Source organism: Cajanus cajan, chromosome 3 (assembly GCF_000230855.2).
Source record: "Cajanus cajan strain Asha chromosome 3, NIPB_CcT2T_4, whole genome shotgun sequence".
Classification (NCBI taxonomy): Eukaryota; Viridiplantae; Streptophyta; class Magnoliopsida; order Fabales; family Fabaceae; genus Cajanus; species Cajanus cajan.
Genome location: NC_138519.1, coordinates 73,328,573 through 73,349,740, shown reverse-complemented (window position 1 = coordinate 73,349,740; position 21,168 = coordinate 73,328,573). Strand labels below are relative to the sequence as shown.

Here is a 21,168-nt window from a genome sequence, read left to right as displayed (position 1 = left end):
GCACTTTTAAAATCGGTTCTTAAATCACCGATTTTAAAAGAATAACCGATCTTAAAAGTTGCACTTTTAAGATCGGTTATAAAATAACCAATCTTAAAAGTACTTTTAAGATCGGTTCTTTTGTAACCGATCTTAAAAGTGTCACTTTTAAGATCGGTTATTCTATAACCGATCTTAAAAGTACTTTTAAGATCGGTTAAATTTTAACCGATCTTAAAAGTGTTCATTTTATTTACAACTTTGTCACCGCGTCACTTTTAAGATCGATTACCTTATAACCGATCTTAAAAGTCCGATTTTAAATCCAATTTTTGCACTAGTGTAGTGCTCAATTGCCATTGCAGCGTTAGATCTCTGTCAAACCTCGTTCTTCACCGTTGTAGTGCTCATTTTACTATTGTAGTGCTGGATCTCAGTTTGAACCTCTTATTGGGGTATTTCCAACACTTTAGTGCCAAAATCAGCACTTTAGCGTCGAATGTAGTGTTTTTCTGCATATTCATGATTTTTCCTTCATTTCTCACATGTACTTCACAAATTTTCTTCCTAAACACCATCTATAACTCATTTTCATCACGAGATTAATACATGCAACTAAAAAATTTCATAAAATACCACATGCAACCATCAAGGTATCAAGATCACCCTTTTTTTGCCCAACTCACTCAAGAACATCCACAACCCCAACTAAACATGCAATTTACTTAACTAACTCAGCCACAAATTACATCTTTGATGATGATCCAATCACATACAACTCAAAATGTAACAATGATTTGAGTTTTAAATTCTCTTACCTCTTAGGAGAAACAAAAATAGTCAAGAGGGGAAGAGAAGAAGTTCTGCACGATCCGTATGGTTCTGAAGTCAAGCCACAACACAACAACTCGAACTTCTCCACTACCCTAACCAACTAAAGAATGGAAGAAAGAGGGAAAGAAGATTTTCAGTCAAAGAGGAAAAGAGGAAAGAAAGAAACTAGCTGTCAATCTCAAAACAACTTTTATGAGCCCCTACTAAACTTAAGTGTTACAAATTTCACTCTAAAAATATGCAAATATCCCTTATATTTTTTTTTTGGTATCAAATGAATAATTTATTATTTAACAAGCAATAATTGCACATCAAATAAAAAATATATTTTATCTTTATAATATATATATATATATATATATATATATATATATATATATATATATATATATGATACCACTTGTCTTAAAATATAGCAATCAAAACTTAATCACACTAAATATTAATCATATTTAATAAATAATATTTAATTAAAATAATTAAATAATATAAATAATATTTAATTAAAATTTTATAGAATAAATTATATCTAATAAATCTTATAATATTAATATATTAATATATATAATACATATGCAAGTATCAAACAATATTTTTTTGCACACAAAAGAAAATATAAGACAAATCAATTGAATTGCATGTATAAAAAAAATTAAATCCATTGAATTATGTGTACAAGGTTGCAAACTTAGAAACAAGTTCATAAAAAAATTGAATAATTACCATCACAAGCCACTGTATTTTTAAAAGTGCATAAAATAGTGAAAATGACATTTTTTTTCATTTTCAAATATGGACTTCTTTTGAAAACAGTTTAAAAAAACATTTTATAAAATTAAAAGTAAACACATTTTTATTTTCTTTAAAAATAGAAATAGAAAACGGTGAAATAAGACGATACTAATATTGAAATACAATTGATGATGTCTTGATATGTACGAGTCCAAATCAGTAAAAGCATTAAAAAAAAATGGTTCAATTGGTGGAATATAGTAAAACAGTTTTCTAGGCATAACCCTTGCTGAAAATTTTAGTTATGGACGTCTAACCAGATTAATTCTTTAAATCTTTATTAGTGGCATTTTTCATTATAAAATTGATTACGTGATGCTCTCGAGTCTTAATGGATTAAGTAAATAGCCCCCCAAAAAAGACACTGCATTCCCTTCATGGCCATAATATTTCGTTCACCAACACTAAACTTGTCCTCCCAATCATTCATTGCTTCGATGATTGAACACACAAACATAAGTACATAATGCCAAAGTAGTTCAGGAAGTAAAACTTAATCCTATACAATTGATTTCTCCATTATTGATCAACAGATTTAAGCAGATATATAAAAGAAGGAACAAAATGTAGGATCACCTTGTTTTGAACTAGAGAGAATTGCGAACCTAGTTCATTACTCCTCCTGCCTTGCTTTATTATGACAAACAATTTGCTCATTATTTTGCTTCCAGTTAGTTTTCATCTGACAAATTGCCCGATAAATATATAAACCGCAGTTAGAGGATTGAGATAGGCAATACAAGCTTTCCAACACTTCAAACCCCAACTTCCATGAACACAACAAACACATTGAAATTGATTGTCATATTATTTAGAAGAAACTTCAGTCTCAGCTCTTCCACCTGCTCTCTCAATTTCTTCTGCTAATCAGATTGCGGACTTCTTTACAAAGCTCCTAGATCTTTCTTCTTTTCAGTTTCTGCTGTCCAGCTTAAGGGGGTGTTAGGATACACAATAATTAGTGTTATTGGCCATTATTTTACGGCTGTTAAGTATGTTATTTTTCAAATAGATCAGAACATATTAGTTTAGTCATCTGATATCAATATAAATACATCTTTGTATCATACTTTAGTGTGCTTTCTCATTTCATTCAATAACATACGATATTTTTCCAAACTTATTCTCTGTATTCCTGCAATATATTCCAGTGCAAACCCTTCTGACATCAATGTTAAATACAACAAGCTGAGTGATATATCAAGTATCTAGACTGAATAAGTTTTGGTGAAAAACCCTCTCCTGTCACTCCCCTGCTTGATAAATTTATATAAGCCCAATCAAGTGAGTGTGTGCAAGGGGTGAGTGGGTGAATTCATGGCATGTGTGCAGTGTGATGATATGAAGTGAATGTATGCAGTGAACTAAAGGTTGGTGCACTGAAAAGGGGGTGCATTGAGTGTGTGCAGAGAGTGGAGTATGTGTTAAGTGGTACAATGAGACTACTAGAGTGGGAATGGTGTTGAGTAAAATGGTTGAAAAGAGAAAGCTATGCTATAGTGCCGGGGTTGGTAATTGGTGCTAATTTGGACAACTGAGAGGGTGTGCGTGAGAGAGAGGAGCTTTCATTTTCCATTTTCTTCTCCCTTATTTTCCTTTGTTGTTGTTTTCTCTTTTAAATTTGTGCACTGAGGAAATCATGTAAAATTATTTAGGGAAAACAAAACATGGAAAAAAACAGAATGTTATCATTAAAGAAGCATGGTAAAGTGCAGGGTAGACTTGATACGGTACGGTTATGCCAATAATTAAGAATGTGTTTGGATATCTGTTTCATCCAACTAAACTTATCTCAACCCAATCTAACACTCATTGTTTCTCTGATTATTCATTGAAAAGTATAAAACTTCTATTCAACGCCAATATTAAGAATGTGTTTTATATCAGTTCCATCCAACAAAACTTATGTTCTACCCAATCCAACACTCATTGTTTCTCCGATTATTCATTGAAAAGTATAAAAATACTATTCAATGTCAATCAAGCGGATTTCAAAACACACCTAAAACCATATATACTTCCCTTGAATGGTGAAATTTGCTGCTACCCCTAAACTATTTGTATCTCTCTATCAAACACTTTGGAGTTTGGACATAAACTTGATCACTCGTGACCTCCTAAACTCTAAAACTCTATAATTATGATGCACCATCAAATACTGTTACCGAAAGGCCACAAGTAATTCCTAACTTTTCACTCTGCTCTTTAATTGCATGTTCTTTATCTTTCCTTAGCACAGTTAAGATGTTTCAGTGAGTAGACCAGCTTCAGGTATCCTCAATCCTATTATTTCAAGCATTTTGTAAATGTCCAAAGAACATTCATGCACTCTGTCCCCTGCAACAAAGCGATGCACTCTACCCTGCACTTCAATCAAGCTCCAACCAGCAACTTTGCCCGCAATTCTCTCACCCATTAACCCCCTAATTCTAACCACATCCTCCCATTTTCTTGCATTTGCATATACTCCAGCTAACTGTACATAATGCCCATCATGATTTGGATCCAACTCTATCAACTTATTCCCAATCTTCTCCCCCATCTCCACAAATCCATGAAGCTTACACGCATCAAGCAGCGTTGCCCACATCACAGGATCCGGCGCAACTGCCATCCCCTCGATCAACCGAACCGCCTCATGAACTAAACCAGCACGAGCCAGGAGATCAACCATGCACCCATAATGCTCCATCTCAGGCTGAATGCCGTAACCATCCACCATCAACTTAAAGTAGTACCTTCCTTCACCAACCAAACCAGCCCTACTACAAGCATTAAGCACACCCACAAAAGTGACACTCCCAGGTACAAAACCTTCATCAATAAACCTCCGAAAAAGCTCAAGCGCATCCCTCGCACGATCATGCGAAGCCAGCCCACAAATCATGACATTCCACGTCCACACATCCCTCTTCACCATCCCATCAAACAAGACCCTCGCCTCTTCAACGTAACCACACTTTGCATACATGTCAACCAAACCCGCCCCTATACGAACAGTCACCGGAAGCCTCAAATCCTCAACCGTGGAATGAACAAGCCTCCCATACCCAAGCAAACCCAAATGCGCCGAAATCGAAAGCAAGGTAACCAATATAGCCTCATTCGGCCTCACACCCTTCTCCCTCATCTCTCTAAAACACTCCAACCCATCTTCAAAAAGCCCATTTTGAAAATACCCCATTATCATGGTGCTCCACGACACCACATCCCTCTCAGGCATTTCATCAAACATCTTTTCCGCAGAACGAATTTCCCCACTCCTCACAAAACCCGCCAACATGGAGTTCCACGTGACCACATCGCGGCAAAGGGTGTCCTCTTCAAACACCTTTTTGGAAGAATCAACACAGGAACACTCGCAGTAGAAATGAATCAGCGCGTTGCGAACAAACACGTGGCATGCATAACCAAGCTTGATGATTTGCGAATGAACTTGGACCCCCATATGGTTGTTTACATTCTTGGTGCATGCGTGGAGGAGGAAGGTGAAGGTGTGCTGGTTGGGGGTGAGGAAACGGCGTCGCATGGAGGAGTAGAGGGAGAGCGAGAGGGAAGGTGGCGCGTGGGTTCTGGCGTGGCAGCGGATGAGCGTGTTGAAGGCAAAGACAGTGGGGTAGGGGATGGAGGCGAAGAGGGAGAGGGAGTAGTGAAGAGGGAACGGGACGGGGGAGGAGAGAGAAAGAAGAGAGAGAAGGTGGAGGAGGGTGGAGGGGGCGTGGTGGCCCGAAACGACGGCGCGTGCATGGCTTTGTTTGATTTGGTGAACGGAAGGTCGTGGCGGGAGAGATCGGAGTAGTGAAGGTTTGCTTTTGTTGCTGAACATAAAGAAAAGAAACGAAATTTGTTGTTGGAGCAATGCTATTTATTCTAAAAAAATCGACAGAAAAAATTTTCCAACACTTAAAAAGGTTGCTCTGTTCAACTTATTATATATTTGACTTCAAAAATCCTTCGACTCTGATTTTCGAAACAACTTCCAATCTATTAAGTTTTTGGTCAATTGTTTGGGAGTACATAACATTAATCTTAATCTCTCAAAATGTTATAATTTACCTCCCTTGATGTCAATTGTCGTACATCATCGTCAAAGAGTCATACAATGTTGTTGTCATCAACTATATATCGTACAGCGTCTTTGGAATGCCATCGACCATCCTAACAATCATTGTGCTGTTTGAATAAAGACCTTTAACAAAATTTCATTCCCTCTGAATCTAAAACCTCACTCAACAACCATAGCATAAAGATTTGAGCTTGTGAGTATTGACTCACAGGCACCACTACCCAATAACAATTTCGTGAAGCAAGGAAACACACAAATAATGGTTCTCCTTGCTAGCAATTAATCACCCAAAAAGTCCCCCACGACAGATATAATGATGGAGGGGTTCCACGATGAAGGCATATATATGGTGAAGAGGTTTCATTGTCATCGACAGCCAGCGATGGAGGGACTCTAGTGGATGATGCAATTGGTGGTAGGAAGATCTAAAAAGTAGAAAGAATTACATGAGGAAGGCACAACATAGACATACGAGGAAGAAATTAATTTGATGGTTAAAAATTGTGGTGCACCATTAATTACATGAAAAAGTGGTTCATGGTGGCCTGCGTTTTTTACAATAGACAATTATTTTTACAAACATTAAACAAAATGAAATAGAGGGGTATAATTTTTTTTTTTTTACTAAGAGTTTCAATTATATAAAACAAAAAAAAATGATTTGTGAACATGCAAAATGTTATAACACCTAGTGAAAAGGTGTTAAAAGTGAGAAAGTATAAGTATGAACAGAAAAGATATTTGGACACCCGGCCCACAAACAGAAAAAAAATTTAGATGCTTTTTTATTTTTTCTCTTTCATAATATCGAATCAAATTCATTTTGGTCTTTTGTAAGTGTCTTCAGGATGTGTAGGGGTGTAGCAATTAAAAAATTGTCTAAATTTTATGATTTAAGTATAAGTTGATAACTGATATGATATGACAAAAATTAATATATATATATATATATATATATATATATATATATATAGCATGTGTTGTTCGTAAAATTAAGGAATTCAAAATTCTTTACTCTGTAAAAAATAATAAACCCTGTAAAATGTTTTTCATATGTGCATATATTAAACCAGAACAAAAAGAAAATATATATAGAATCAGAAATGGACAGCCAGAAAAATATAATAAAAACGAAGTGTATCCCGATGGCATTCTTTATATTTTGTCTGCAGAATAGAGATCGCAAGAGATAATTTAATGCATATACTATAGGATCTTTGCTTTAATAATAATATCTCTTTCAATAAACAAATCAAGAATATTAATTACCATGAGATAACAATTAATAGAATATTACATCAATATTAGACTTCCTAAATAAACTCAATTCATCCGCTGTGTTGTACAAATAAATATCTTCAAGTTCTGTATATTTTCATCTACAATAATCATGAAAAAGATTAGGTTGAAGAAAGAAGTGCCACATAGTTACTGAAAGAAATGGGGCAGTGGTATTTAAACCATACTTAATTTAGAGGATAAAACTTTGAATTTCCAAGACATGCCGTGTATACAATGGACATAACCATATCATTTATTTTCAAAAGAGATTGATCTTACATTCATACAACGTGGGAAGTAGTTGGAAAAAGAACAAGTTACATTTGTTGAACCTATAGTAAGTGTTCAATTGAAAAAGCTTAGAGCCTCCATTTCCTCCTTGAACTTGATCATGGCATCACAAGGGAGGGACACAAAAATCCTAACCCCTCCTTTCATAGAAGAATCCAATTTGCTAAGAGAAGAGAAAATGCACAAATCAACCGACCCAAACATGTCACATGGAGCAGGTACAGTATTCACAAGTTCCTCAAATCCAAAATCCAAATTTTCCAAGAACCCCAAGTGCCTCCAATCAGTCATAGTGAAGAATGCACCACTTCCTTTAACATCCAAATCCTCTTGTTCCGTCTCTAAAGTGTTGATGTATTTTCTCACATAATCAACATTGCAAGCAACCCTCTTGCTTTCTCTGATGAGCCTCACAACCTCATGGAGTGGCTTTTCATTGAGTTCCCTCACTGTTAAGATAATATCAGCATCCACAATTGCATTCCCATAGTACCCTTCAGGCAAAGGAGGATCCAGCATCTGTCTTCTCACCCCAACTGTGATGTTCAGCATAATCCTCCCATCATGGCTCAGTTTTAGGGCCCTAACTCTTGACCTCCACACATATGCAGCAAGTGATTCAAAACCTGTGAAGCTTTCACCAATGTCACCTTCCTTCATCAAACTCATCTTGAGCCTTGTGATGCTCTCACTGTCCACCTTGATGCACTCATGCATGAGAAGTTTTGTTGGCAAAAAAGGTGAAACTGCAGCTGAAGTCTCATCCACATAATCAATTTGCAAGGGCTGTTTGGTGATTGTTCCCACTAGCCTCTCTCTCTCCCACACAGGCTTCACTGCGGGCTCTTTTTTCCCTCTTGCAAAATCAATGATGGCTCTCAAGAATTGAGAGGCTCCAACACCGTCACAAACAGCATGTGACAGCCCCATTCCAATTGTGAAGCCACCACAAGGAAACTTTGTCACCTTGAACACCAAGGGGTAGCCACTTTCATCATAAGTAGGAAGATCAAACACCAAGTGTTTTGCACTTTCCATGTTAGAGCCATCCAAGTAATGAATAGAAGAAAGGTGGCAACTAGCATTTGCTTCCAAGAATGGAACACCATCTGCATTGCAATTGATTCTAAGCTTCCCATCAGTGTTCTTTAGTAACCTACCTGCAAGAGGGTAGTAATAAAACAAAGCCTTTGAGAGTGCTTCTTTGATCACATGAGCAGGGTCTTGTAGTAGTTGGTCATTAGGGCAACCTAGTTCAGAATCATGAAATGTAGATCTTGATCTGTATACATGAACGGTTTGGCACAGGCTATTAAGATCGGGTATGTTGTCAAGTGTAGACAGAGAAAGAATGGAAGAAGGTGTTGGTTTGGATGGTTTGATGAGTACAACTTCTTTCAAGGTAAGCTTGAAAGGTTCCTTTTGAGGTGCCATACAAAATTATGGTAGGTTAAAGATCAAAGTATGTAGTTGTGTGTTGTTTGATTTGAAATGTGGGAGTAGTCGATCTCTATAAATTTGAATTTGATCATCGAGAAACGTAATATCTCTATGCTTAATAATTTAAGTATATAGATATATACTCAAGAAGACCAACAACACATGTGTTGTTCCATTAAATATATAAAAATAAAATAAAATAAATGTTATAAATATAATTTCTCAAATAACAAAATACAGTATTTTGTTTCCAGAAAGAATTATGCCTCGGGCATAAGATCGAAGAAAATAATTTTAATTAGTCATTCATTGATTAGCATGGAGGACACGTTGACATGTTGCCATGTGCTGGTGATCGATTGGCTCTATTTTACGTATTTTAGTCTTTTTATATTTCATCAAGTTCATGTGATCCAAATTTTCCCCCTAATGTCCATGCCTTTGTTAAGATATTTGTCTAGTTATACCATACTATTTTGTTAAGCTTTTATATCCAAGTATGTACTATCGCTCTGTACACGTGATATATAATTAAGATTAGTTCGAAGTTTCATGCAACATTATAATAACAATTAGATAACACAACCTGGACCTCGTGGATCTCGTTACTTTAATTTTTCCGGCAACAACTATAATTGCATAGAAAAGCTAATGACGATTTTGCACATGTTAAGATATATGATGAGTATGAAACTAAATTTTAATGTTAAATTAACATATAAGAGATGTGCAACTAGAGGTAAAAAAAATAGCGCTTTTCTATCATCAAACACGTGATCAATAATAAGAAATTAATTATTCTAGTTTAAGTACTGGTTTGAATTCAAAATCTAAATATACACCAATACAAATACTTAGAAGGAAGGAAAATGTTGTCCATAATCCTACCCAAATGTCAGCATAATTATCTCAAAAAAAAAAAAAAAAAAGCTTATAACTCATATCCAAACCTTTCTATCTTGACAATAGTACTAGACCTCCAAGTCTAAGTGGCACACTTGAGAAATCAACTATTGTTGCATATAACTGATTCTCTTCGGAGTTCCTAACAATGTCCTATACTTAACCTGACTGAGATAGGTCTAATGTTGGATTCGGTAGGATTTATGCCACCTAGACTGCTCAACCTCAGTTGTTAGAGATCTCCTAGTTGTATATACATGAGGACGCATTAGTTGATGTAGCATATGTTGTTGTTATTGATGTAATTGTTGCATTTCAAGTTGAAGGTGAAAGTTGACATGTAGTACTCTATTGTTGTTTATTATATCATGATGTTGTCTTATGATGATTATTTCTATGAGATTATCCTAACTATTTCCCTTGTGGTTGGGACTCCGATGATCATACTTTTATATGTGAGCAGATCAGGAGGAAGTGTTATGCTGTGACGGATAGGCTAGCTTTTTGGATGAGACTTAGCAGGAGAGCTAATCTTTTTATTTTGTTTTATTGATGTAGTGGCTGCCAGATATTATATATATTATATTATGTCACATTTTCGATTGTATATGTAGATATGAGATTTTAGTTGTCTATTCTCATGGTGTACATAATTGTTTAGTCGTGATGTTCTATTTTATGCATTGTACATGGTGAGGGAAATGTATATTATATATTTTTCCCTGACGCTACAGACTATGTGAGACTTGGCGAGTCGTTACATTTTTAGTTTTTTTTTTCATTTTCATTGATATGTAATTTTGGTTTCTTTATTTTAAAATAGAATTATTTAATTTTTCTAATTTTAAAAATATGAAATTTTAGTTCTTTTATTAAATTAATATCTACTAATTATTAATTTTTAACGTTTATTCATATTTATGTGATTTGATATTTAATAATACGATATTTGGATATATAAAAAATTTAAAAAAAAAGCATACAAATAAAATTTATTAATAAAATAATTACTAATTACTTGTTAATATATATATATATATATATATATATATATATTATATAAACAAAGACTTTTTGTATTTTTTTTTTTAATTATCACTACATATTATGTTACTAAATATCACATCATTTAAGTTGTGATAGGTTACTAAACAAAGTCAAAACTTAATGATCAACGAATATCAAATCAACAATAAAATCAAAATTTTATATTTTAAAAAATATAATGATCAAATGTCTCAATTTTAAAATATAGGGACTAAAATTACGTATCGATAAAAATAAAGGGATCAAAAATATAATTTAGTCTAAATATTATCTTAAAAGGAAAAGATGAGACCAACTTGGGATGATGTTATTGGTGAGGGGCTTATGTTGTTTAACCAAATGGTTGGCTTTTAATTTTGCTTCTTAGAAATGCAAAAAATTCAAACTAAAAATAAGATACCCACTTATTTAGTACTTATCAAATTTTTAAGAGGTTAATTTTTTGTATTTGATAAAGAATACCCCTTGATAATGAAACAAATAAAAAGGGAGGGATGCAAAGACAAATATGAGATACAATAAATAATTAAGTTATATTAAAATTTCTACAAAGTTAAATGAGATTATAAATAATTTTTTTGTTTTTTTTTTCTATCCAATACTAACTTTTCTTAATGGTTTTTTTTACACCACTGTGATAGTACATTAACCACTTTATTTGTTTCAAAAATATTATCCATATATAGGATGGTATTAGTAAACGTTAAAATAACAAGAAAGTTGTATGTAATTTCAAGAAACCCTCTTGACGTATTAGTATAAATTATTCTAAATAATATGATAAGGAGATATTAACATATAAAAAAAAACGTATAAATTATTATTACTAGACATGTCGTGAGAGTGAGAAAAGAGCAACGTGTGTGTATATATATAGTCTACTTAGCATCAGGCGTAAGGTTTTAGACGCTTCTAACCACAAATAGTATAGGCAGCTTTTGGTCAAAATTCGTTGAGTCCAACTATAACTCAATTCAAGATCTCAATACCAATTAAAAGTTTGAGATTTCAAAAAAATATTGTAACAAGTATCAAAATTTTCTTTTTTACTATAAATTTTTTAATAATTGTGTTGCATAGGAATTAACTATCTTTTATCGTACAACAAAATTTCATGAAATTTTAATTAGGAGATGAAAGAGACTCTAAGGAGTTGGATCTATTAGCACAGTTGATCAATCGTCTCATTCATAATTTATATTGTTATTGGACATATTTAATTCAGAATATTTTTAAAAATCATATAATATTATCTCTAAGTTTAGAAATAAGATCAATCACATATAGACATCAAGTATCATTCTAACCTTAATCTCATTTTTAACTTAAATTTTTTTCTAACTTAAGTGTCAAAATGCCTTTATGTGTGCCTTTCAGCGTCACAAATATTGGAGCAATTAGGATGTCATCCTCTTTATTGGAGAACTAGTAGATTTTGGTAAGAGCAATATATATATAAATAATAATAATAGTAATAATAATAATAATTGTAGCATTATTTAGAGAAGAATTTTGAAGTTAAGGAAAGAGAACATGTTAGACTTTTGAAAAATGCACCAATTATGCAAGTAGTAAAATAGAAAAAAGTTTAAATATTGAATTCATATAGACTTGCACTTTCATTTATCTTCTTAGCTTCTATCTAATTATTGCATACCTATTAAGTTTCTACTATTTATTTAAAATTAATTGTTACATGTAAAAATTAATTTTATGCAATTTGCTATGCATTCATTTCTCTTCTTTTAGAAACCATTTCTAATTATAAATACATATAATTATATAACTAGACTATCATTCTTCTTCTCATATAATCTCATTAATTAAAACAAATTATTCGTACATGTTTGATGATAATGAATTTTGCGGTAAATCTTTGTGCGAGAAGGCTACTACTTCCCAAAAAGCATATATTTTCTTAAAAGGATCCTTTCTTTCCTTTCTATAATTCACATGAATTGAAAGAGTTTAATGCTTATGTGAAAATATGGCTCAGAGTTAATCTCATTCAAACTTACCAAGTCACCTTCATTATGCTTCTTCCTCTACTGATTTTCCACATTATCGCACTGTCTCTTCCTCATCAATTTGCAATGTCCCCTTCAAGGTCAGTGCTTCCTAAGCCATTTGCATTTTATTTTATTTTATTATTTTAACTTTTAATTCAATACAAGTGTTTTGTATGGTTTTGGAGAAAATCATATTTTGTTGTGTTTCAAATTCTGACTTGATTGAAGGAGGATGATTATTTCTAGAGTATAAAACTGATAGTATTTTTTGATTCATAATTTTTTATTTAAATTTTGTTAAAATGATTTAATTATGATCAACATTTGGTTGTGAGATCTAATGAGACATTGTTGATACTAACTAAAAGATTTTTCATTGATCGATTCATTAACTTATTCTCGAAAGTTGACAATCATTTAATCATAAAACATTCATTTAAGTTATAAGTTTCTAAGAGGTATAACTTTTCTCTATTTTTATTTCAAAACAAAATTATAAATTTTTGTTTCAATCAAAATAGTTACCAAAAACATGCAATTAATATATAAATTGATATATGAAAATGAAAGTAATGCATTATGATTCTCACATTTTCTGCCCTGTAGGAATAAAACACGGTTCAACTTTCATATATGAAAAATATTTAATGAATAGGATGTTTTGGATATTAATATTATCGAATCTCGCAATGATTTAATTTTTCATGCATATTTAAAAAAACTATTTTGAAAAATATTTCAAAGAAAATAGAAATAATAGGCCATTATATTTTAAAAAAATTAAGTCAAATACTCAAATGGAGCATATTTATCTAAATAACTTGTTTAAATAATTATTTAATTTTTTATAATATGAAATTTATATAATAATACATATTATTTTTACAATCACTTTGGCTCAAAATATTTTAACATGATTAATTAAACATCATTGCTGTTATTTTGTATTTATGTTTATTTTGAATTTGGTTAAGTTTTGTGATAATTATTTTAAATTATTTCTATTATAAAATTTGATTAATTGGCTGTATATAAATTTTATACAAAATATAAAAATTGAACTTTTCTATTATTCAATTATAGAATATTACCATTTCTACTAACCGGTTTCATTTGGTTACTTCAGATTTTCTACTCAATGGAGTCACAATGTCGTACAATTCAACTTTTATATATATATATATATATATATATATATATATATATATATATATATATATATATATATATATATGTAAAAATGTTGTTATTTAAGTTTTATTTTTAATTTAAACTTAGCTTTTGATTTATATTTTATAAATAAATAATTTTTTATTATGCTTATTTGAATAGGGATACCTTCAAATAGAAGTTGAAAAGTCAATTAATATGAAATTTCCATTGTTTATTTTATAAAACTGATTTGATGAAAAAATTAATTATAAAATTAATATGATATTTTCATTATCATATAGGTTGAGATATAGAAGAATGAAACATAAAAATTATGTTACATTTTACGATGTAAGATGTCATACAAGTCGACAAAATATGTCTTTAAATTTGAATCTCAATTCTTTTAAGCAAAATAACAATAATATAGTAAACATAGTCTTATTATGATGTCATACATGAATTCGATGCTATGAAGTGTAATTTTTTTTTAATTTTTTTTAGTTATTTATATTTTTTTAAAATATAGATTTGATAATTTCGAATATAAAGAAGTGTTACTAACATACTTTTTAACACACTTATTTTTATTGTTTAAAATTTATTAAAAATTACAAAATTAGGAAAAAAATTCGTTAAATAAGTAAGATATGAAATTCATCAAATTTTGTAATTTTAATAAATTTCACCTAGTAAAAAAATATGTTTAAAATAATGTGATAAAGAACCTAATACTAACATTCTTCTTATAACTAATATATTTACTAAACATTTTTTCTAATATAATTAACATTAATAAGTAAATATCAACAATATACATTAATTATAATAGTTACAATAAATACATATATTAGTGTCAATATTATATGCATTAATTTTTCAATGTTACATAAACAATTATTTATATTCTAATTTAGAGAAAATAACCACTATGATTAGCTTAGTGATTGGGTGGGGAATGATTGAGATAATTAAAAACATGATGATTTAAGTTCAATCCTCATTGTAATCTTTCATATTTTTACTAAAAAAAAATTAAATTTTACATATATACAACACAATTTTCAAACTTAAACTTAGATAAATAAAAATACATTTATTTTATAAGGCTTAAATATGTTTAAACTATATCGAATTAGCTTGATTTTCATATTACTACTTTTTAAATTTTTTTTTTTGTTAAAATTACCTAACAATTTTTTTTTTCAATTTAGTACCTGACATTAGTTTCTTCTGTTAAATAATGACGTGGCAAACGGACTACCACGTCATCACCCAACAGTGTCTGCCACGTCATCCAAGGGACTGCCACATGGACATGGTGATGATGTGGCAGACCGTCTGCCACGTCATCACTTGATAGAGGGGGACCAACACCAAGTACTAAATTGAAGAAAAAAAATAGTCAAGTATTTAAAACAAAAAATAATAAATTAATAAGTAGTAATCTGCAAAAATTGACTTAATTGAAGGTAGTAATCTAAAAACCGACCTAATTGAAGGTAGTAATTTAAAAATTGTCACTGAAAGTAGCTAGAATTCCGTCTGGAGGAGACTTGACTTAGCAAATAAATTTTCAGTACTTCCATATAAGTGAAAGATACAAAATGAAATATATATATATATATATATATATATATAAAAGTTAAGTGAATATTTATGGCATTAACTTTCCTATCTTACAAGTAAAACTTATAAGATTTGAAATTAAATTTTTATTTAAAAACTTATTATTAGTAAATATAAATATTACACACATATATATTATATATATATATTGAGTTTTAATATAATTCCATAATTTTCTTTTTTTATAATCAAGTGTAATAGTTTCTATACATGATCAATGGGAAGCTAATTTATGTACATTTATTGCTTTTGTTTCTAGTTACAGGTGTTTTATGTCTTCTTCATCTTATTAATCTTCACTTTTCTCCACTTCTTCATTGTCCTTTATCTTTGTTGGAATTTTTGATCCATTTTTTATAATAAACCAAAGTTTGAAGTCGATGGATTGTATGAATATTCGCATACACTCCTTTCACTCAATGTAATTTATGCAATCGAAGTATGGTGGCCTCAAAATAGGTTGTCCTTCAGTGACAATTTTCAGATTACTACCTCCAATTAGGTCGGTTTTCAGATTACTACCTTCAATTAAGTCAGTTTTTCAAATTACTACTTCTAATTAGGTCAATTTTCAGATTACTACCTATTAATTTATTATTTTTTATTTTAAATACCTGACTAAATTTTTTTTCTTCAATTTAATACCTGACGTTGATCCCTAGCACATCATCACCCAAATGTGTTTGCCACGTCATCACCATTTTCACGTGGTAGTCCCTTGGATGACGTGGCAGACACCGTTGGGTGATGACGTGGTAGTCTGTTTGCCACGTCATCATTTATCAGAGGAAACTAACGTTAGGTACTAAATTGAAAAAAAAAAATTGTCAAGTAATTTTAACAATTTTTTTTTTAAAATAGTAATCTAAAAATCGAGCTAATTCGAGATAGTTTAAACATATTTAAGCTTATTTTTTATTATTATATAAAAAAATTAATTAAACATTACATTCCACAAATACAAATACTAATAATATATAAAGGAGATATTCTCTTTTGATATCTACATTTTAAAAATAATAAAACTAATTTATTTTATTTTTTATGAAAGTACAAGTTTTTTTCTATGCTAGTATCAATTATAAGAAGAAAAAAAAATCACGATCAGACTAATAAATTTATATTAATATATAAAAAAATATTTTTTTTAACAATTATTTTAATTTTCATATTTGATAGAATATTATATTTTTTATTATTAATTTTTTTAAAAAAAATATTTTTAAAAAACGTAAAACTTAAACTTTGATACTAAAAAAATAAATCACAATACCAACTAAACAAATATATTTGTATTATTTTATTTTTTATTTTTTATTTTTATTTTAATAAACAGAAAGTGTAACAATGTCACTGGTATTAATAAATCTTTTAACCAGGGATTAGAGCATGTGAATAACTGGTTGAATTTTCAAATCATTGTAAAATACTATTTTCAATGAAACCAACAGGTTCTCTTTTGACTTCGATTTTGTACATTAAATATATATAAACTGCCGCAAAACGTGTCGTTTCGTCTGTTCAATTCCGTTACCCTAAAGTGTGTTACTTCACTTGAATATGCTTTGTTCCTGAACTCGTGGAGGCTGCAATTGACTTCCGGTTGCAATTGATGCCAAGTACTGGATGATAACCATTTCAATTGAAGTTACCTCTTCACTTTTGAATTAATTGTAAATGACTGAATTCGCTCAACCCCAATTCTTACTTGAATTAATAGCAACTTCTTTTTTTTTTCCTTCCATTTTATAATCTTTTTTCTTTTGGGGGCAGATAACTGTTGTTGCTGAAAAGGGTTAAACCCCAGGAATTTCACTGCCAGAAAAGTTCAGTACTATGGAGACTGAAGCTGACTCAAGAGATAGTTCTCTCATTCTGCTCAAGCAAGGAGCTGAAGCTGTAAGTTTAATCACACCCTGGATTTGTAGAAGCAATTAACACCTACCCTTTACTAAAGTTTCAATTTTTTTTTTCTGGTTTTACTGGTGCCCTCACCTTGCAAGTGCTATCACCCCCTTTGGTAGCAATTGGTTTCTACCCTTTTGTGTAAAGTTTCATTTTTTTTTTCTTGTAAAATACTAAAATTTCATTTTTTTTTTCTTCAACCCTTTGGTAACAATAAGAAAATTGTTAAGAAAATATCATGGTGAATAGTATCTATGAGAATTTAGTCTTTAACCGAGAAAAATGGTGTTATGCGATTCCATAACTAACCTGGCCTAGTGGGATAAGGCTTTTGTTGTTGTTTTTATACTTGTTCTGCCCACCATTTGGATGATTATTATTTTTTTTTTATTTTATGAAATTGCACTAATGAGCCTGGTTTATCTTGTTTTTTCAAATACTTATGTCGTTTTTATGTTCCTTTTTGTAGAGGGTTTTTGAGTCTTCTTTTGTGGGAAGGAAATCTGTTGTCAAGGAACGTTTCTCGAAGAAGTACAGGCATCCAATTTTGGATTCAAAATTGACCCTCAAGCGCTTAAACGCGGTCAGATTTAGAAGAAGGAAAAAAAATTGTGTTATTTTTTTCCTGCTGAAGTTCTATGCATTTATTTAGTAGTGCTTTTCGTTGCATTTCTTGAATATATTGTTTCATGAATTGGTTTTTGGAGCAGGAAGCAAGGTGCATGACCAAAGCAAGGAGACTTGGTGTTCGCACTCCTGTGCTCTATGCTGTGGATCCTGTGTTGCACACTTTAACATTTGAATATGTTGAGGGGCCTTCAGTCAAAGATGTACTTCTCGAATTTGGGTCACGTGGTGGCGATAGAGAGTGGCTGGACAATATTGCATCCCAAATTGGTGATGCAATTGGAAAATTACATGATGGTGGTCTTGTTCACGGTGATTTAACAACATCAAATATGTTACTGAAGAGTGACGCCAAGCAGTTGGTGAGTTCATGCATGTCTTCTTAGGTCCTGTAATAACCAATTATCCATTCATGTTTTTTTTAATGCATATCCATTCATGTTATGCACCATGAGAGATGTTATCAATATCTGTTACAGAAGTCAAGTGTATTTTGTGTAGGTTCTTATTGATTTTGGATTGAGCTTCACTTCAACTCTACCAGAAGATAAAGCTGTTGATTTGTATGTTCTGGAAAGAGCTCTTATTTCAATGCATTCTTCGTGTGGGAACGTGGTAAGCCAACTTTTCATTCTCCCCTAACTGAGTGACATGCCATAGAAAATTAAGGAGATGAAAACAGGGTTTTATTTGTCTGTTATGAAAATTTGAATTAGAGGACACTCCAGAGTCTGGTAAAAGATTAAAGCCTTACACTTTACATCTTAATTTTACCTTAACTATTTGTCCAAATTAATTTTAGTACACCAAGTTTAAAGCCTTAGACTTTTCATTTTAATTTTCATAAACATGTACTTTGGTTAATATTCTAATTTAACTTGACGATGTAGAGGTCCTCTGCCATGCTTGTGATTAGCTTTTTTGACCAAAATGTGCCAATGGAATGAAGGTTTTTCTTCTAATTTTCTGTGTTCTACTGTTTTCATTTAGGATTTTATAGTTTGTGCACTAAAGTTGATTTGTGCAAAAACTTTAGGGGATAAAGTTTAAATATCCCTTTTCACCGAGTCAATTTTAATCCTTTTTTTGCATGTAATACCATAGAACATGTTTGGGCTAAATAAACAAAGAGTATTGAATAGGATCAACTCCTTATCTCACAAATGAACCTCTCATTGACCAACAATCACACTCTCCTTTGTACCATAGATTTAAGAGGCCGAGATTTAGGATTTGTTTGGATAAATTTCTCTAAACACACTTATAAAAGAAGAAAATAGGAAGAAAAAATTAAATAAGGTTTTCTATAAACTAAAATTAGTTTATATGTAAGTCAAAAAAAAAATTTTTGAAAAATTTAATGAGAGGGTTTCTACAAATTAACTAATGTATAAACTAATTTTAGTTTATAAAAAAACTAATTTCACTTTTTCTTTCTATTTTCTTCTCCTATAAATATTTTTTGAAAAGTTTATTCAAACAGGTATTTACTAAACTACCCAGATATCCATGCTGCATGAGTTCACATTTTAGTTCAACCTTAGTCTTCCATAATATGCTTTCTACTCAGACAAGCACAAGTTATAAACAAATAATCAATTGACTGACATTTTTCAATATTGGATTTTGTATGCATAGATGGATCAGATACTTGCTGCTTACAAGAAGTCATCAAAGCAGTGGTCTTCCACATTGAACAAGCTAGCACAAGGTTATACCCTCCCTCTTATACTTGTTTAAATTTGACATATTTTCTTCAAGACATTGTTCTTACTTCCATACGTATTAACAACTTGTAGTGAGACAAAGAGGACGAAAGAGGACAATGGTTGGATGAATCATTCTCGAATTTCATTTCATTATTGAGATAAAAGAGATGACAACTAATGAATGTTATTAATGTAATTTGTCTTTAGGTTCTCTCTGTTTGCATATTTGTAATATGCTTATCTCATACATGAATTGAACTTTTGGTTGACATTTATTCCTACTTCACGTGCAACTGGCAAACCAAAATTGTTGTTACTGTTCTGATAGCTTATGTTGATATGTCCAAGGCTCAAAAGGTTGTGCTTGTTAGTTGATATTGATACCATATAAGTGAAGAATAGGTAATAAATAATTTTTAAATTTAATTAAAATATGCTAACAGTATAATTTTTTTTAAATCTAATCATGAATTATCATATGATAAACTTATTGTTTTTTATAATTATTTTAAGTCGCCTTATATTAGTTAAACAGTGTAAAAATCTTTATACTAACCAATATCAAAATTTGATACAATAAATATATTTTAAATAAGATTTTTCTTAATAATAATGTACCCAGTTTACGTCGTGTGCATGTGACAGAGTAACTTGTGGGGATCATGCTCAATATAACTGATTTTTATGGTTAGTTTTTAGTAACTAAACTTATCTCAACATCCCCATTACCGTGGCATAATGGTTTAGTGGTCGATATTGAAAAACTACTGCCGAAAAAAGGGGGTAGGATCTTTTTGGGAGAACATTTTTCACTTGAATGCTTTGGTTATGTATCAACCAGAACTAATAACATTACTGGTAAACATTTACCAATACATAATGGAAACTTCAACTATTTATTGGAACATCTTTGATGTTTGGATCTGACTTGTTTGAATGACAGCAACAACCTCATCTAGTCATCTTCAACTAGAGAGGAACATGCCCATCCCAGACTCAGTAGAACTAGAGTTTCAATTTATTCTTCTTCTTTTTTACATGTATTTTTTTTTAGGCAATCATGTTTGATACAGTGACATTAAATGTAGAAAAATTTCTCAATAGAATTGGAACCTTAATTCACTGCATTGTAGGATATTAGCCTTTTTGTTACACTCAACTAGTGTTATCAAAACTGACTCAGACTCATCAGTTGGATTGAAAACAAATAATATAGCCTATTTTATGAACTGGCCAGTTCTTCGGTTAGACCATAGAAATGGTAATTTTCCACTCGAACCGGTTCAATGTTCATCAGTTCACTAAACCAAACATACACCAAACCCTAATTTTTTTTCCGCGTAAAGAACGTCAACTTCAAAATAAGGATTGACAATGATAGGCACTTTCATAACACCTGTTGTCTGTTGACACTTTGACGCGCTACTCTCCCTTTATTTATCACTAGCTACACCTTTACAAACAACCTTATCATGCTAGTATGTTTTTCAACCAACATTGTGGT

At 31.1% G+C, this 21,168-nt stretch overlaps 3 protein-coding genes across 4 annotated transcripts; 1 reads left to right on the top strand and 2 right to left on the bottom strand.

The window, feature by feature from the left end:
• Positions 1-3,844: 3,844 nt before the first annotated feature.
• Positions 3,845-5,053, bottom strand: LOC109800979 (pentatricopeptide repeat-containing protein At5g06540). Its single transcript, XM_020361929.1, has one exon. The coding sequence runs from the start codon at positions 5,051-5,053 to the stop codon at positions 3,845-3,847; it is 1,209 nt and encodes a 402-aa protein (XP_020217518.1).
• A 2,111-nt stretch (positions 5,054-7,164) lies between these two features.
• LOC109800988 (tetrahydroanabasine acetyltransferase) lies at positions 7,165-10,269 on the bottom strand. The gene has a single exon (XM_020361941.3). The coding sequence runs from the start codon at positions 8,675-8,677 to the stop codon at positions 7,298-7,300; it is 1,380 nt and encodes a 459-aa protein (XP_020217530.1). The 5' UTR covers positions 8,678-10,269; the 3' UTR covers positions 7,165-7,297.
• Positions 10,270-16,924: 6,655 nt separating this feature from the next.
• Positions 16,925-20,034, top strand: LOC109798873 (uncharacterized). 2 transcript variants are annotated; one of them, XM_020359306.3, is made up of 7 exons: positions 16,925-17,042; positions 17,197-17,322; positions 17,798-17,911; positions 18,039-18,317; positions 18,457-18,570; positions 19,594-19,666; positions 19,755-20,034. In XM_020359306.3, the coding sequence occupies exons 2-7, from the start codon at positions 17,260-17,262 to the stop codon at positions 19,790-19,792; spliced, it is 681 nt and encodes a 226-aa protein (XP_020214895.1). In that variant the 5' UTR covers positions 16,925-17,042; positions 17,197-17,259; the 3' UTR covers positions 19,793-20,034. The 2 variants fall into 2 exon arrangements, with proteins under 2 accessions (XP_020214895.1, XP_020214886.1); XM_020359297.3 differs by having other exon boundaries at positions 16,935-17,096.
• Positions 20,035-21,168: the final 1,134 nt, after the last annotated feature.

Bases quoted from the DNA above. Each gene is read 5' to 3' on its own strand.
- LOC109800979 (XM_020361929.1), bottom strand. From the start codon at position 5,053: ATGGGGGTCCAAGTTCATTCGCAAATCATCAAGCTTGGTTATGCATGC.
- LOC109800988 (XM_020361941.3), bottom strand. From the start codon at position 8,677: ATGGCACCTCAAAAGGAACCTTTCAAGCTTACCTTGAAAGAAGTTGTA.
- LOC109798873 (XM_020359306.3), top strand. From the start codon at position 17,260: ATGGAGACTGAAGCTGACTCAAGAGATAGTTCTCTCATTCTGCTCAAG. The intron at 17,323-17,797 runs GTAAGTTTAATC...TCCTTTTTGTAG, and splicing joins TCAAGCAAGGAGCTGAAGCT to AGGGTTTTTGAGTCTTCTTT. The intron at 18,318-18,456 runs GTGAGTTCATGC...TATTTTGTGTAG, and splicing joins AGAGTGACGCCAAGCAGTTG to GTTCTTATTGATTTTGGATT.